The sequence below is a fragment of the Schistocerca serialis genome, chromosome 7 (assembly GCF_023864345.2).
Source record: "Schistocerca serialis cubense isolate TAMUIC-IGC-003099 chromosome 7, iqSchSeri2.2, whole genome shotgun sequence".
NCBI lineage: Eukaryota > Metazoa > Arthropoda > Insecta > Orthoptera > Acrididae > Schistocerca > Schistocerca serialis.
Window position 1 is genome coordinate 312,471,266 of NC_064644.1, and position 16,757 is coordinate 312,488,022.

Here is a 16,757-nt window from a genome sequence, read left to right on the forward strand (position 1 = left end):
CACACCTCATACAAAGAATGTACAGTACATGCTTGTGTTCAGAGGAGAAAAGACGAAAATTGACAAATAATTCTAGAAGTTAAAGATAATTACAATTTTGCAGAAAACCAACAGCTTCACCACCTCCATGTGAAGCAAGACAGCATTCTGACAAAAATTTAACTTCTACTTTATGCTGTAGTACTTCTCACCAGTATTGTTCTTCTCTTTTAACCTCTTTGAAAAGTTCAGAATCAATACACTCACCCTTCTGATTCAGAATTGACAATACAACCATGTTTTTCTTGGGCACCATACTGTCTTTATTTCTGATTAGACAAACATTTCCATTTTTGCTGTTGTTAAAATCTTCTTTGATAAAGCTTTAAAAATACTACATAATCCTACTCACACAATCCTAAATAATATTATTATTAACAGCTGAAAACTGCCCAGAAAATTAGGCAGTGACACTGTGAGTCCTCCAACAGCGCAGGGCCCATAGCATGCGGTGCATATCCTAACTGCCTTATGGTACCAGGTTTTTACTTCTTTCAATTCTACTATATAGTTAGGCTTCCATACAAATAAGATATTCATAATAATGACAATTTGATAAACAAGTTTTTCATTTTCATGTTCTACAATAAACATGAAGTGAAAGTGATAAATGTGTAAAATATCTGTATATAAAACAAAAGTGTAACATTATTTGCACTACTTAAAGTTTCTTTCAATTATTTTCTTGACCAGATGGTGGACTGGACCTTGGCATGTCTGCTCTGTATCATGTGGTGAAGGTGGAATTCGTAAGCGGCTAGTCTTCTGTGTAGAAGAGAAAATTCCAGGAGATGCAAACAGTCGAGATCAACGTAGGCCAGATTCTGACTGTGCACACCTCACTCGTCCACACAATCAGGAATCTTGTCCACAGATGCCACCCTGCATCGTAAAAGTGCAGCAGAGTATCACATCATCACAAAATTCCAGTATGCACAACGGCCCAAAACGAAATGGTACCAGGGGACGGAGGCCGTATTATGTTGGTGGCAGACGTCGGCCATCAGTGCCCAGCCCAAGGAATAATAATAATGATATGCGACGAAGAGGGTGGGCTGTCGGGGACTGGAGTGAGTGTTCTGTAACTTGTGGTATTGGTATCCATCGAAGGAAAGTTGTCTGCGGCCATCCAAGGGGAAAATGTGACCCGAAACAGAAACCTTATGAGACGAAGTCGTGCAATATGAATGCTTTCTGCCACCTTCACTGGATTACAGGTAATTAACTGTAATAGCTAAGATTCTTCCAGTTACATGAGCCACTTGAAACTAGATTTAAATTATTCATATTAAAATATGACTCACCAGCAATTTTTATTATTTTTAAGGCCCTTGGAGTCAATGCAGCAAAACATGTGGACGAGGACCGTCATACAAGAGAAGAGAAGTTCGCTGTGTGGATAAAAACACCAACAGACCAGCAGAAGGTTGTTTCCCAGTCAACAGGCCCCTTAGGAGGGAAGTCTGTCATCCATTGCCTCCTTGCCCAACCACCTCTCTTCATCCACCAAACACAACACCTGGCAGGCACAGAAGTAAGTAATAGCTGCTACTTTTAATATTCATTTTCTAGTTAGAAAAACATTATATTGGAACAGTAAGAGAACTTTCAGGCACATGATAAACACTTAATTGATACCTATTCCAAGTTTTTCTCATTTATAGTTTAAGTATATTTGAAGTGACAGAAAACATGCCCCCGTTTAAGGATGATAAAACTGCTACTGACTATGTAAAATAAATGTACTGATCATCTGCTTAAGACTCTCAGTATTGAGCCCATGTTACTTTTAGAAGAACATTGGCTCACTAAGTAAATGTGGCATTGAAGTCGCATAAAGTTGAGACAGATGAAGGTTAGAGAGCTGTAATGTTCGATGACAGACTTCAGTCTTTAATTAATAGAATTTGTAGTAGTTTTGGAAGGTTAAAGAGTATATTGTTAGAGTTGCCAAACAAAGTGTAATGATCTGATGACAATATTGTTTCCTAATTAGATGAGTCATGTGATTTTGAATATACACATGCAAGTGTTTCCAGCTACGTATTATTCACATATAAACAAGTTCAGTACTCCACGTTACCTTTTTCTAAATATTTGTACAGGGATTATTTTCCTTCTTGGCATTATTTACCAGTAAAGCTGAGGGGAGAGGGTTCTGGTTGGCAATATTGTATAATAGTGTTGAAGAATATTTACTTTTTTCAGTATATTCCTTATTTAAATTTTTTTCTTTGTATCCACTGTATTATATAACCATGACTTTTCATTACGTGATGATACAAACTTTCAGTATGGCTATCAGATTACACAAAATGCTTTGCAGATATTTTACAAACCATTTTGGTGATATGCGTTGTTGAAAAATATTCCTCATCGAAGAGTTAACATTAATTATCCTGAGACTTTTCTTCAGCAGCCCTGCAATGTTGGTTGCTCCATGACAAACTTGCTATGACATAAAGTTGCCTGCTGGTGAACCCCAAACACTGCAAACTGCCCAACACAAAACATTTATTTGTACTACCACATAAGATTTTATGCAAAAATGTGGCTGTACACATAATTTAAAGCACATTCCCAAACATAACATTAAAAAACAATCCCTTCACTCATTTGTAGCAACAAGGATACAGAAAACTTCAAGCTCTGACTATTGATTGAAAATCCCAAATTTAGCTACACAAAAATTCTGTATGGTTGCAAGAGAAATGATGCAAGAAGACCAGCAGAGAGAACAAAAGATATAATGGATGTTATAGACATGAGAACAATACTCTGTCATGAAAAAAGAGGTAACAAACACTAAAAGAGATTGTTTATTGCAGTTCCTGGATGATTTAGGTCACAAGAAGGAAGTTACAAATGAGATAACATCAATATCTGTTGCAGATGCAGATAGCCTAGTTTATAGCATTCTACTCAAGATAGGTAAGGGAATGTTGCAAGAACTCTTTAAGAACAAGGTTAGTTATCTGAACTCTTAAGTACAATAAAATGCGTAAAGATGAAAAGTTCTGGCTCTCATAATTTCATTATTTCTCTATCAACTCCGAGAAACAGAAATCCCATCAGTCTTGGACGTTACCATAATATTTTTTATTCTAAAACTTAAAGCCAGATAATCTGCCCATGACATGAAAAGTCTCTATCAAATTTCATTGACAAGTATTGTGGCTAAAACAATAAGAATAATGCTAGATAATGGAATAAATCTTTTTCTTGAGAACAAAGGAATTTTATAAAAGAAAGAAGCAAGTTTTCAGGACACAAAAAAATTTTGCAATTCACTGAACATTTTAAGAATGTGATGAAAAGAAGAGTGGTATTTAGTTTAAGTTTAATAAGAATCTGAACTATCTAGGGATGCACATAGACCTATAATTGAGCTGGAAAAGGCACACAGCATCTGCAGCTAACACAGCGAAGAGCACTTGAAGCACCTTAGGAGTTGCTCAGTTTCTGTTGCTGTACATAACTGAAGTACTTATATCAGGTGATGTACAGGGTGATTATAATGAGAGGTCCAGTTTCAAAATTCTGTAAAAAAAAAATTGCTCAAAAGGATGTCAAATATGAACAGAACCCTGTCTAGGTAGTGCCACATCGGAAGAGAAAAATTGGTTTTTAATTGACCTGAGATCAAAAACCATATAAAAAGAAATAGTGAAATCAGTTTTTCAATTTTTTGAGACTGGTGCAAGACATGTTCAGTATACTGACCACCATTTTCTGCCACATGTTGAAATCAAGAAACAGCATTTGCAACAATAAATCGGAGTGTTTCAGGAGTCATGTTCAGAATGTGTTGCACAGTGTGTGTATTCAATTAAACTATGTTTGCAATAGGAATGCTGGACACAGCCAGAAATTACACAGATTAAGATGAGGTGATTAGACCACTAGGCTTAGGGAAATTATGGCTGATAATTCTAGCATTTCTAAAATGCCTCTGCAGCAGCTGCTTCCCAGACTGCACAATGTGTGGAGGAGACCCACCTTACATAAAAATGATTCTACCCATACATCCACACTGTTGAATGGTTGGAATGATGATGGTGTGCAAAAGGCTCTCATAGCATTTGTCAGTGACAGTGCAAGAAACAGGACTTGCAGGACCCATCTCCTAAAAAATATGGCCATACAATAAACAATGCCATCAACCTGAAACACACAGTTCCCTTTGCAGAATGAAGTGGTACCAGTTGATGCGCGAGTGGATTCTCAGTTGCTAGTATTCTGCAATTCTTAGGATTGACATGTTCTTGGAGGTGGAAATGGGCTCTGACTGTCCTCAGAATGTTCCATGACCATTCATTGTCCATGTCCATGTGAGCAAGAAGTTCTAGAACAAATATTTGTGTTACTGGCTGGTCAGCATGTAGCAACTCCTGAACATGGTTAATTTTGTATGATGGCCATGCAGCATGTATTGTAGAATTGCATGCACCATACTCAGAGGTATGTCTCATGTTACGGCGGTTCACCATGCACTGCATGTTTGCACACCACTGCTTAACCCCTCCTGTAATATAGTGGCCATATCTTGCTGATGTTGCATCAATTGTCTTCCTCCTCCTACCACACTGCACTCCAAAATATGTAGTCTTTTTGATTTTCATATCATTTACTCCAGACCCTTTACAGACATCGGACCAGTGCCTTTTTTCATACCCTTGAGTGTCTGGAACTTCTGCAGAGCTACTGGCACACCATCACCACTCTTGTAAAACAGCTTGTCCAGCAGTGTGTGAGCCTGCATTGAGACAGTCACAACGAGTGTGTCATATGAAAACTGAGGAACAGCTGTGTGCCCCCACGTCTTTTATTCTGACATTTAGAGTGTCATCTAGTGGTAGGATTTTTGTTATTTTTTTTTTCTTTTTTTCCCTATAACATTTCCTCCTTATTTGATAATATCCCTTTTATATTTCTTGTCATTTTAAGCAGTGTTTTTTTTTACAACATTTTGAAACTGGAACTTTAATTATAATCACCCTGTATATCCATTAAAGTTGGTCCTACAATCAACCTATGCACATGGTTACTAGAGCAATTGAAGCAACACTATTTCCTGCCTTTTAGGTCTTTATAAATACTGCCTGAAAATTTTTTATCAAATTTTGTACAGTAAGGAAAATTCGTCAAATTGCCATCAGAGATCCATTGATTACCTCATAATGACATATGCGACTACTCTTTTTTTTCTCATTTGTTAATTAGCAAAAAAATGCAACATTATAAGGTGTCATCAAATGGGACATTGTGTTGGAAAGCCAAAACAATTATTTTTCACAAATGTTAAGAGAATTAAATAAATTAAAGTACATACAGAACTATCTGATCTTCCTGAACTCTGTATTTACATTGTTTCATCACTCTGTAGGACTGATTGCACTTCTCCTTATCAAATACACCCCAAACAATGTAGCTACGTCCTACATTAAAATTTTTGATTCATTCAGGTGAATTACAAGAACCACTTCCAAAGCCACCTTGACTCAAGGGTGCCACATTATGTTACTCCTCTGCGGATTATGAAAGATTAACTGCATTTGAGCTTCATCATAGTAGAATACTCATTGAGTTGTCTTAAAACACATTATTTCTCTGGAGTTGCTATGGAGAATGTCCATAAACACTTTTCTTCCATAAACAGGAAATATTGCACAAGGATAGTCACAATAACAACTGGGAACACCAAAGTCCATGTCAGTTTGTTATCAATAGGATACTGGCAGTGCTGAAGAAGGTAAAAGAAAATGCTTACTACAAAAGTCAATGTTAGCAGTCTATCTAGGGAGAATCAAAACATGTACCTGTAGATGTAGTGAAGCATTATAGTTGATCATAGTGCTGCAGTGAGAAAATTGACAAGCCCACCAGATGATGAACTGCCTGAGCAGTCCATAACATCAACTTACAAGCCATTTCTTGACTAAAGCATGCACAGGAGGTAGGATGCTACCATGCTCTATCACATGAGGTACTTGTTCCTTTGAAGAAGTACTGGTATGAATATGAACATGAGTACAACCTGTGTTGATATTGTGCTATCTACTTCCATGTTGCTAGCTGGAGGGATTCACAAGTCAGCTATAGTGTTATCCTGTGACAGAGATCCCAAATTATTCCCTGATAAAGAGGAACAGTACAGATGAAATTGACCTTGTCGGGACCAAAGGCATTAAGTGCTGGGGATCAGAGTTTACTTATCAAGAATCCTATTTTCTGTTAAAGTGTGCTCTGTTGGTTCCTCCATCTCAAAGTTGTGTGTAATTTCTTAGAGCAGCAGGAATTGTGGTTCTTCAGCAATGGAAGAAATTTCTTCCTCAGTTAAGGAGGTTCCCAGTTTTGGAGCAATTGGCATGGATATGCCTTCTGCATACAGACTATAAGTAGTGGATGAGTGAATCTCATGGCTGCATACAATGTCCTGTTCTTCCAGGAATGGGCACAATGGCTGCTGTTGTCATTACACTCATTGTTCTTGTTGCTGTAAATAGAATTATTGCTGACATAGTTTGCATCAAAACAACCACTGCTTTTATTCACATATTAGCTATCGTTATTCTTCTTTTGCTGTCAACTCTTGATGTCACAGGCTTAGTGATTTTACTGTTTGATGAGAGGCCCCAATTTGGTACGAGATTGTACATCATGCATCCTTGTTATTCTGTCACTTTTACTGGGATTCAGTCAAGTCTCTTGTCAAAAGTGTGCCTATTTCATATTGGCACCAGCACTCCTCCTCACCTTAATTGATTCATTTGATGCATGATGGCAACTGTGTATGTAATAAACTTTGCTAACAGTTAATCTTTGCTGAAAGTACCTAAACAGTTTATTTGTTTTGTTGGTTTCTTGAATTTCTGAATATGAGGGTCTTTCAATAAATAATGCTCCAAATTTTTCTCACAGCCATTTTAAGATATATAAGAAAAATGCCAACTTAGGTATTTCAAATGTGATGTTTCTTCTGCTCGTGTGAAGTTTCGAACAATTCTGACTTATAGCAGTATCACAGTGTACCATCAAAATAGTATCTATGCAAGACACTCATTACAAGCAAAGTGGTGTTATTGAATCGTTGGTTGCGGAAAAAAAAACCATGGTGAACATTCATAAACATTTGTGTGCAGTGTATGGTAAGATGCAGTTGTAGGAGCACTGTTGGTCAAAGGGGAGAGAGAGAGAGAGAGAGAGAGAGAGAGAGCATCTGGAAGTGCAGAAACTAAGCTCCATGACTGGCCGCAATTGGGATGTCCTGTCACAGCCTCATCCATTACATAGCACATACGTGGTGCCCTAGAACTAGATCCCTTTGGGACACTTAAGAATCTCTATGTACCACACACTTTGATGATGATGGGATGCTCTGAAAATATGACTACAAGCACAGGGCAAGCATGTTGATTGATATTATCACCAAATTCTAACTTAATAATAAATAAATTTGAGAAAAAAATTGTGGGGCATTGTTTATCGAACAACCCTGGTTGCTTCCACAATTTTGTTGCTGATATGTCTGCTTGTGTCTCTATAAGTGTGGATGGATATGTGTGTGTGTGCAAGTGTATACCCGTCCTTTTTCCCCCTAAGGTAAGTCTTTCCGCTTTCCCGGGATTGGAATGACTCCTTACCCTCTCCCTTAAAACCCACATCCTTTCGTCTTTCCCTCTCCTTCCCTCTTTCCTGACGATGCGGCCGTTGGTTGCGAAAGCTAGAATTTTGTGTGTATGTTTGTGTTTGTTTGTGTGTCTATCGACCTGCCAGCGCTTTCATTTGGTAAGTCACATAATCTTTGTTTTTAGATATGTTTGTATTGTTCCTTGTACGTTCTGTGCCTGGCCTAGATATTTCACTTCTCTCTGCAGGTCTTCTTCCCAGTGTAAAGTACAACTTTTTTTGGGTTGCCTAAAAGTTGCTGCTTATTATTCCCTGAGATTATGTTGTCAGAAACCGCAATGTGGGATAGACAATGTGATATTTGATAGAGAGCATTGGCAGATGGTAGATGTGCACAATGCCATATAATAATTGTTGATACTGGAAAAAAAAAAAACCGAGTGGTTTATTGAGATTTCTGGAGTGTCTTATTCTTAGAAACAACCCAATTTTTCTTGTTCTTGTTCCTCCAGTGAAAGTGGGGTGCGGCAAGCATGAAAAATTCTAGAAGATGCTAATTGTTTGAATCTTATGGGCTGCATTTGGGGTATTTGAAATTGTTGCTGCAATACACTGATTAACCTCTATGAAATTTTGATAGCTTGAGCAAATTGTCCTAGTGAAGGTTTTGCTAGTTTCAATGCTTTTTGGTCAAATTTTTCACCTGATTGATGAGTCTACGTACAGTTTTGCAGCACCCAGTTTACCGTACAAGCTTGCACTTTCTGATTAATCCTCTCAAATTTGCAGTCTGTACCATATCAGGCCATCAGAGATTTGTATGACACTGCTTGTATTTGAGTCTTTTAGAGACAGTCTGGTATTTTCATCTCATAGTGGTCACTGAATAACTTGTATACAAGGGTGTGCTGAAAAGTAAAGCCTCTGGCTTTCATATGTGAAAACTCTTAAATTTTTAATAATAAAACAGACTTTATTAACATTTTACATCTTTATTCTTTGTATATACATATTTATTTCTCAACTATTATTAAAAGGATAGATTGCTACTCAGTGTAAAGAGATGGGTTGAGTTGCAGACAGGCACAATGAAAAGTCTGTAGTCTGGCTAGTCCGGCTAGAGATAGTGTTCATGTGTGCATGAGGTATCCCTGCTTATGTGAATGAGTGTGGGTTTTCCTTTCTTTTTGAAGAAGGCTTTGGCCAAAAGTTTAGTGTGTAACAGTCTTTTCAATGTGCCTTTCTACAACTTAGCGTGACTTCTTTACAGTGATTAGAAGTCTATCCTTTTCATAATTGTTGATATTCCAACCTGGACTCTATTGTTTTATTTATCTCAAGATAATCATCCTGGTAACGAACACATTTTTCACAACAAGAGACCAGTTTGTTCATACTGTCACTGTAGAACATTTGTCTTTGTTGATGGAGCCTCAACTTCACCTCTGTTTGCACTGTTTCACTATAAAAGTGAGGTCCTCGAAGGTGTTCCTTAGGTTTTGCAGACGTATGAAAATCAAATGGAACTGTATGGAGGATAATCAGTGACAGTGAACCTGAAGTGTCCGATTGTTGCAGATGTCACAGCACTCATGTGTTGTGGCATTGTCATGCTGAAGGAGATGGTGTTCCATATGTGGACGAACTCTTCAAATTCATGCTTTCTGTTTTCCGAGGGTCTCACAGTACATTGCAGAGCTTATGGTGGTGCCTCTGTTGAAATGTTGTTAAAATATGCCACACTCACCTGAGAGCTGTGTTGTGTTGGCAGAAGAGCCAACACCGTGTTACTAGAGGAGGCCGAAATGCATGCGTTTTAGCTCTTGCAGGCTGGCGTGAGGATGGAAGGACTATACTGACGTGAGGTCTGGGACATGACAAGGAATTAGAACTCAGAAAGCGGACGTAATTAGTTTGATATTTAATTTTAATCCATCAATGATGAACGTCGCTCTTGACGGTACATGATTCACAATATCAATATCAATAGTAACTGAATACGGCACCTTGCTAGGTCGTAGCAAATGATGTAGCTAAAGGCTATGTTAAACTGTCGTCTCTGCAAATGAGAGCGTATGTAGACAGTGAACCATCGCTAGCAAAGTCGGCTGTACAACTGGGATGAGTGCTAGGTAGTCTCTCTAGACTAGACCTGCCGTGTGGCGGCGCTCGGTCTGCAATCACTGATAGTGGCGACATGTGGGTCTGACATATACTAACGGACCGCGGCCGATTTAAAGGCTACCATCTAGCAAGTGTAGTGTCTGGCGGTGACACCACAAGCTGTGTCTACGTTATCAACTGGGTTACTTTGTTTGCTGTTTGTGGTCATCCACTCTGAGCTCTGTCACACTCATTGATTTTAGCATGGCCATTTCCTTCATTACAAGCATGAACAACCCAACATCACACGTTAATGATGTTGATATAGTCATCACCACACACAACTTTCATTCTTCTGTGTATTTCAATTGGGGCTCATTTTTTGCAAAGGAGAAACTCAATTGCAGCAAGTTGTTTCTCATGCAACAACATAGTTATTCTACATACTGCCTTGTTAAATGTACCGTTCGTAGCACTCTAGTGTCAGAGGGTTGCAACTTGCTTCAGTGAAGCAGAAAAGTTGATTGAGTAATATGCATGACATGTAATACCTGAACTGAAATTAAGAACAGAATAAAAAATTCAGAGGCATTTACTTTTTAGCACACCCTTGTAATTCTGTAAATAGTAAGATTAGGGGATCAGGTGCCGAAGACTGTTTATTAAGAAAACAAATCAGTTCAGGCTTGGCTTGCATGATAAAGAATGTTTGCTGATGGTACCTTGAATGCTGCAAAGTGATGGTTGAGATATTAGCAATATTATGGCCATTCTTTTGTATTATTATTGAATGAGTGAAATGGTGGTGTCGGTGAGTGAAATGGTGGAGTTATTAGTGATGATGCCATGATCACTTGCCACAGAGTTGCTTCTTCCCTAGGTGCTGTCAAACAGTTTAGCAACAGCTCACTTTAGTATTGTAGACATGCAGCTTCTCCAGCCATATATTCATAAATTGTGTCTTGATTAATGTGAATTTTTGGTAGTCAATTTCAACAAACAGTGAGTACAGTACAATGACACTGTTGGGGTCTTTTTTTCCCACCAGGTTTTTGTCAATTCTATATGGTCTATTCCAAAGATGTTAGTAGAAATTCCATACAGCACACCTAAAGTCATTATCCGTGTGAGCAGTCCATCCCAAAAGAATCCTAAAAGGTTGAGGTAAACACAATAAAGAATTTCAGTTCATTATGCCATGGCAAGGAGACATGTGGTGGGCATGACAAGAGATGATAAACTGCCTGGGACAGCCACTGTATTCCATTACATACTGATCAACAGCCAAAAGTGCAGCACACAGCTCAGGCTACAGTACTCTGTCACATGAGCATGTTGCTCATTTGGAGTGCTACTTGTATGGATAATGGCACCTTTGTTGATATGGTACTGTTTGTTTTAGTGTGGGTAGTTGGAGGGATTCCTGAGTCAGTCACAATGTTTTCCAATGACCAAGATATCTAATACAATATGTACAAAAAGATGCTTCTAATTAAACTTTCTCAGTTATTACATGCTGCTGCAATTTCTTACATAAAATAGAAAATTACATACATATGAATACAGTTTTGTTTATACCAAACAATCATTCCATGCACTCCCCATCACATATGCTCTCAAGGGAATTATAGCTAACTTCAGATTCTATCTGCAGTTGATGATGAACTCACTACAGGTTATCAGTGCATCATGATTGCAAATTTGTGTCACAGAGTTTCATTACTGGTGGCAAACAGACCATAACTTCATACAATTACTGAAGTACCATTTCTTATGAAATATGGTTGAATATAATATTTAAAAAATCAATAGTGTGTACATAAAAAATTGCGTGAGACATCACAAGAGGGAAACTGATGGAAACTAACAAGCATTCTCAAGGAAGATGTGAATCCAGTTGCATTTGATGATACATAAAAGAAAATATGCAGAGTGAGTGAGGAGAATAATAAAATGTAAGAAAATAGTAACTGAGCTATTTTGCTAAAAAAAATTATTTTCTGCAGCAATAATAATTATAAATTGTGTGACTTGATGGAAAAATAACTGTACTTCCTACATATTTTATATAAAAAAATAGTGTTGAATGCGATAATGTGCATATGATATTCTAAAATTGGTTGTGGGTGAGGGACAAATGTTTCATCTTATGCAGTTTTATGTAATTTTCTCTCAGTGATAGTAGTAACAAAAATACTAGAGAATTTAGCTTCCTATAATAAAATTGTGGTATGTAATTCTTGCTGAGACTATATTCAATAAAAAGAAACCAAGACTTTATAACAACAAACTAAATAAAATTCATGTGCCAGTTTTTGTGAAATTAGACATCTGTGTAGAAAAACAAAATGATTAATTCCTTGACCAGCATATTTACTTTTTTGTAAATTTCGTAACAGGTGGATCAAATTAGAAACATTTCACCTGCCCTTTATGATCTTCTCATTGGGGGTCCCATAACTAATTTCTTTTGCTAAAATGCTTTCATTCTTTCTAACACACACCCTCATAACAAGTACATAGGGGCACAAAATTAAATCTGCTAGTCTATGGCTCTAATCAAACTCTCTACTAGTCAGTACTCCTTTCTTTATTTCCATGTACAGTTTTCTTTTACCTTTATCTAACATGTTTACAGGATTTTCCATCTACTACTTATCACATTGACAAATCTCCCACCCCATAGAAAAATTCTGTGCCCTGCGCATCCTGCTGAAAGCAGAAAATTGGCATTGAGCTGTTCCTAAGGCCCTCTTTACTGATGTATCTTCTGTACTGTCTAGTGGATGAATGGACACAAACCTAGTGTCTGTATTGGTGACACACAAAACCAAGCCATAATGCATGATCTGCTGTACTACAGTTGTAGTCTTCACAGTGCAATACATTTCCTCTCTTAGTACCTACCAATACTTTAGAACTTCACTTGCAGGAACTTGATCTTCGTAATATGTCCCATTAAACATTCTTCTCCACTGTATTTGCATATAGTTAGGTTCACTTTGGTAATCTTCCTTTGGCTCTTTATGTTATTTTAGTTTTTTTAAGCTTCTTCATTCCTTTTCTGTATTACTGCAAGTTTTTTTGTGAATGTGTTTCTGTTTTGAAATGTACATACTTGAAATAACTGCATGTTTTTTATTTGTACTGCGTACTTTAAATCTAATACTATTTTGTGGTGTGCAAGTTGGGTCATATATGTTGTAAATTTTAATTTCTTGTAAAAAGATGCAAATTTTGATGCTGATCTTGTTTTTCATATCTGCAAACTTTTCCATATCCTGATGACAGCAAAATAGGGTTCATGGATCAAAAAGAAAGAAACAAACCACAGATTTGTTACAATTAATGGAAATGGTTTCAAAATACATCATGTCTGTGTTTTTGTCTCAATGTTGTGGAGTTTTCAGGTCGTACTCTAAAACTCCAAAAGTTTTTGTATGGGTGTTCAGTGTGCCCCATTGCTCATTCACCAGATACTGATTCTGTAATCATGTCCTTTCATTCACATTCGTATCAATCTGGATAAAAGCACTACTGATGCGAGCTCATAGTTTCTCATAGGTCTGCTAGTAGAAGTGGGAGAAACACTTGAGTCATCCACAAATAAATAAACAATGTAAAATAAATATTAAAAGTTCACTTGGTGCTAAGATAGTGAGTGTAGAGGATAGGATAGAAGTTTCTTTACATCATAAACCCCCCCCCCCCCAACACACACACACACACACACACACACACACACACACACACACACACACACAGAGTCAATCAATCCTGGAAACATGTTTAAGAATTTAGAAACATTGAGATGGAAGTAGGCTGGAGCATTATCAGGTTGGGTGATTAAGTTCACACTTTGGGTCTCTGGTTGAGGCATGAGCAAATTCTTGATCAGGTGCAAATAAGTGTGTCAAGTGTGTCCTATAATTATCAGTACCATGTGGAAATTTAACCATATAGGCCTACTTCAAACTTTTAGTGACTCACAATGTGCTGCACAATTGAGTGGGTTCCTATGGCATAGAGGAACGAAAAAAAAAAGTTATTTTATCACTAGTGACAAGTTTATCACAAAAAAATCCTCTTCCATATGCTGTTGTATTTCAACAAAGCCCTCAAAGTGGCTCACTTGTCCTCAGGTGCAAAAGTTTGTAGCAATGGTAACTTGGTAACTTAGCTTCTTCCTTTAATAATCTCTGTAAGATCTTCTAAAAGGTCAGCTGCAGTATATAGAGTACTTTGTTTTTCTTTTTGTCTTCTTCTTCTTTTCTTCTTTTTCTTCTTTTCCCCCAAGATAAAGTTATGTGGAATTAGTGTGAAACTCACAAATATATACTCAACTGTGGGTTGTGCCATTGTCTACCAACTCACTGAGTTTCTTGAAGAAGTAAATTTCTTGATTAGATTAGATTAGATTTACTTTCATTCCAATTGATCCGTAGTGAGGAGGTCCTCCAGGATGTGGAACATGTCAGAAAAACAACAATACATGACAAATATTTAAACTAAAACAAATAAGCTAATGTACCATTCCACAGGTCCCAAGTGGAATGATCGTCATTTTTTAATGAACACTAAGAGTCATTTTACAAATACTATTGCACTGAATTTAAAATAAAAAAGTTTTATATTTATTTATAAGGTAAGAAACATGTAATACAACTACTGTAATACTTATTTACAATGAACACATTACTGCACTGAAATGGTGCAGAAGTTAGATTATACTTACACACACACACACACACACACACACAAATTTTCAGTGAACACATTACTGCACTGAAATTGTGCAGAAGTTATGTTGTACTTATATACAAATCAGTTGGTTTTCCTCAGAAATTCATCAATGGAGTAGAAGGAGTTGGCCACCAATAAATCCTTTAGGCTTCTCTTAAACTGAATTTCATTGGTTGTTAAGCTTTTTATGGCTGCTGGCAAGTTATTGAAAATGTGTGTTCCTGAATAATCCACACCTTTTTGTACAAGACTAAGTGACTTTAAATCCTTGTGAAGATTATTCTTATTTCTAGTATTGATTCCATGAATTGAGCTGTTGGTTTGAAAAAGTGATATATTTTTAATGACAAATTTCATTAAGGAATAAATATATTGGGAAGCTGTAGTTAGTATCCCTAGTTCCCTAAACAGGCTTCTGCAGGATGTTCTTGAGTTCACACCACATATAATTCTTACTGCACGTTTTTGTGCCCGGAAAACTTTAGCTTGGCTTGATGAATTACCCCAGAAAATAATCCCATATGACATTATGGAATGAAAGTAAGCATAGTATGCCAGCTTTTTCATTTTTATATCCCCTATGTCTGACAAAATTCGCATTGCAAACAGAGATTTGTTAAGACGCTTCAGCAGTTCTGTGGTGTGCTCCTCCCAGTTGAATTGCATTGGCTGTTATTAATTTTCACTTTATTTTTATTTTGTGTACTATGACATTTCAACTGTGTAGCCAAACTCAAGCTACTACATACTTATAAGGAAATCCATAATTAGAACACAAATTACAAAGCCACCACTGGTTATAACTACTGAAATATCCTCATACTGAGGAGTGATCAAAGACACTTTAAAGTATAACAGTTTATTAATGAAACCAAAACTCAGTTGTACACTGAGGTGACGAAAGTCATTGGACACCTCCTAATCAAGTTGGACCTCCTTTTGCCTGGCAGAAGTAATGCCTAAAATTTGGTATTCTCAACACTCTCCTGACAGTGTGGAACTCAAAACACTGAATTCCCTAACAATTTCCAAAATTGAATGTCTCATTCATCTAGCTCCAACTTCCATTTTGCATTCAGAGTCTGTTAATTCCCACTGTGTGCCCATAATCATATCAGAAATCTTTCCATGTGAATCCCCTGAGTACAAATGACAGCTCTGCCAATGCACTGCCCTTTTATACCTCGTGCACTGCCATCTGTATATGTGCATACTGCTATCCCATGACTTTTGACACCTTTGTGTAATATCCTTGGATGAATATTCACACAACTGCATAGAATAGAAATGTCTCTTCCATGATGTCTTCTTCAATGGGCCTACAAAACAAACCCTATACTCATGACAGGCAGTGACCTGAAGACCTAGGATGTTACTGTGCCATTGCTGCTTGTGTGATGGCTGACATGCTGCTGGTGCAGACCAGCACAAACAGGGCCAGGTCCACTGGGGAAGAGCACTGAGACAAAACTCCTGACACTGCCAACTGGTAGTGCTGGAACTGAACAGCTGGTGCAGCTGGATGGGAATGCTGATACTGCCGACTTGAGGCACAGGGCGTAACTGACTTTGCTTGTTGCAGTGGTGGCCTAATTACTCAGAGCAGATGGGCATCCACATAACATTGTGAGGGCATATGACCTGGTGAAGCAAAATAGTACTGTGCCGACAGCACTCTGCCGCAACAGGCACAGTGCCTGTCAGCGAGGTTGGCACCCCCAGATGCTGTGGAGGTGACATGTAACACTATGGTAAACAGCCCAGGCCATACAAGGAAATTATCTGTTTTGATGTCCTTCTGGTGGGGCAGCTGCCTGTGTGACCTGCCTGGTGTCAGGGGGAAATGACTAACAGGCAGATACAACATCCCTCCCCCCTTAAAAAAGGTGGTACTGCCATCTCAAAGACAGCCTGCAAACTCAGGGGAAGCAGCTCAGTGCAAGCCCTGACTGTCCAGGGATCTGGAATGATAAACAACACTGTCAGCAAAAGGAAAATGTACCCAAGAGCTTACCAGAAAAATACAGTACCCAGAGCCTTGCACTCCATGCAGATGGAACTCAACAAAAACACTATGCACATATAAGACATTGGAAAGTACAGAACCAGTGAAGAAGTAACAAAACAGCTGGGTGTGGGGTGTAGGACCAGTGTCTTTTGATACACAAGAACAGTACAGGAACTTTACAAAATCTCAGTACCAGGCACATGAAAATACAGAAGTGAACCATTAACTAACACAA

At 37.8% G+C, this 16,757-nt stretch overlaps 1 protein-coding gene across 1 annotated transcript in view; it reads left to right on the plus strand.

The window, feature by feature from the left end:
- Positions 1–16,757, plus strand: part of LOC126413038 (A disintegrin and metalloproteinase with thrombospondin motifs 12-like) — a 354,477-nt gene that overhangs the window by 306,810 nt on the left and 30,910 nt on the right. The window contains exons 18-19 of the mRNA XM_050082933.1: positions 733–1,256; positions 1,367–1,573. Coding sequence (XP_049938890.1) covers positions 733–1,256; positions 1,367–1,573 — 731 coding nt within the window. The remainder of the gene's footprint in view (positions 1–732; positions 1,257–1,366; positions 1,574–16,757) is intronic.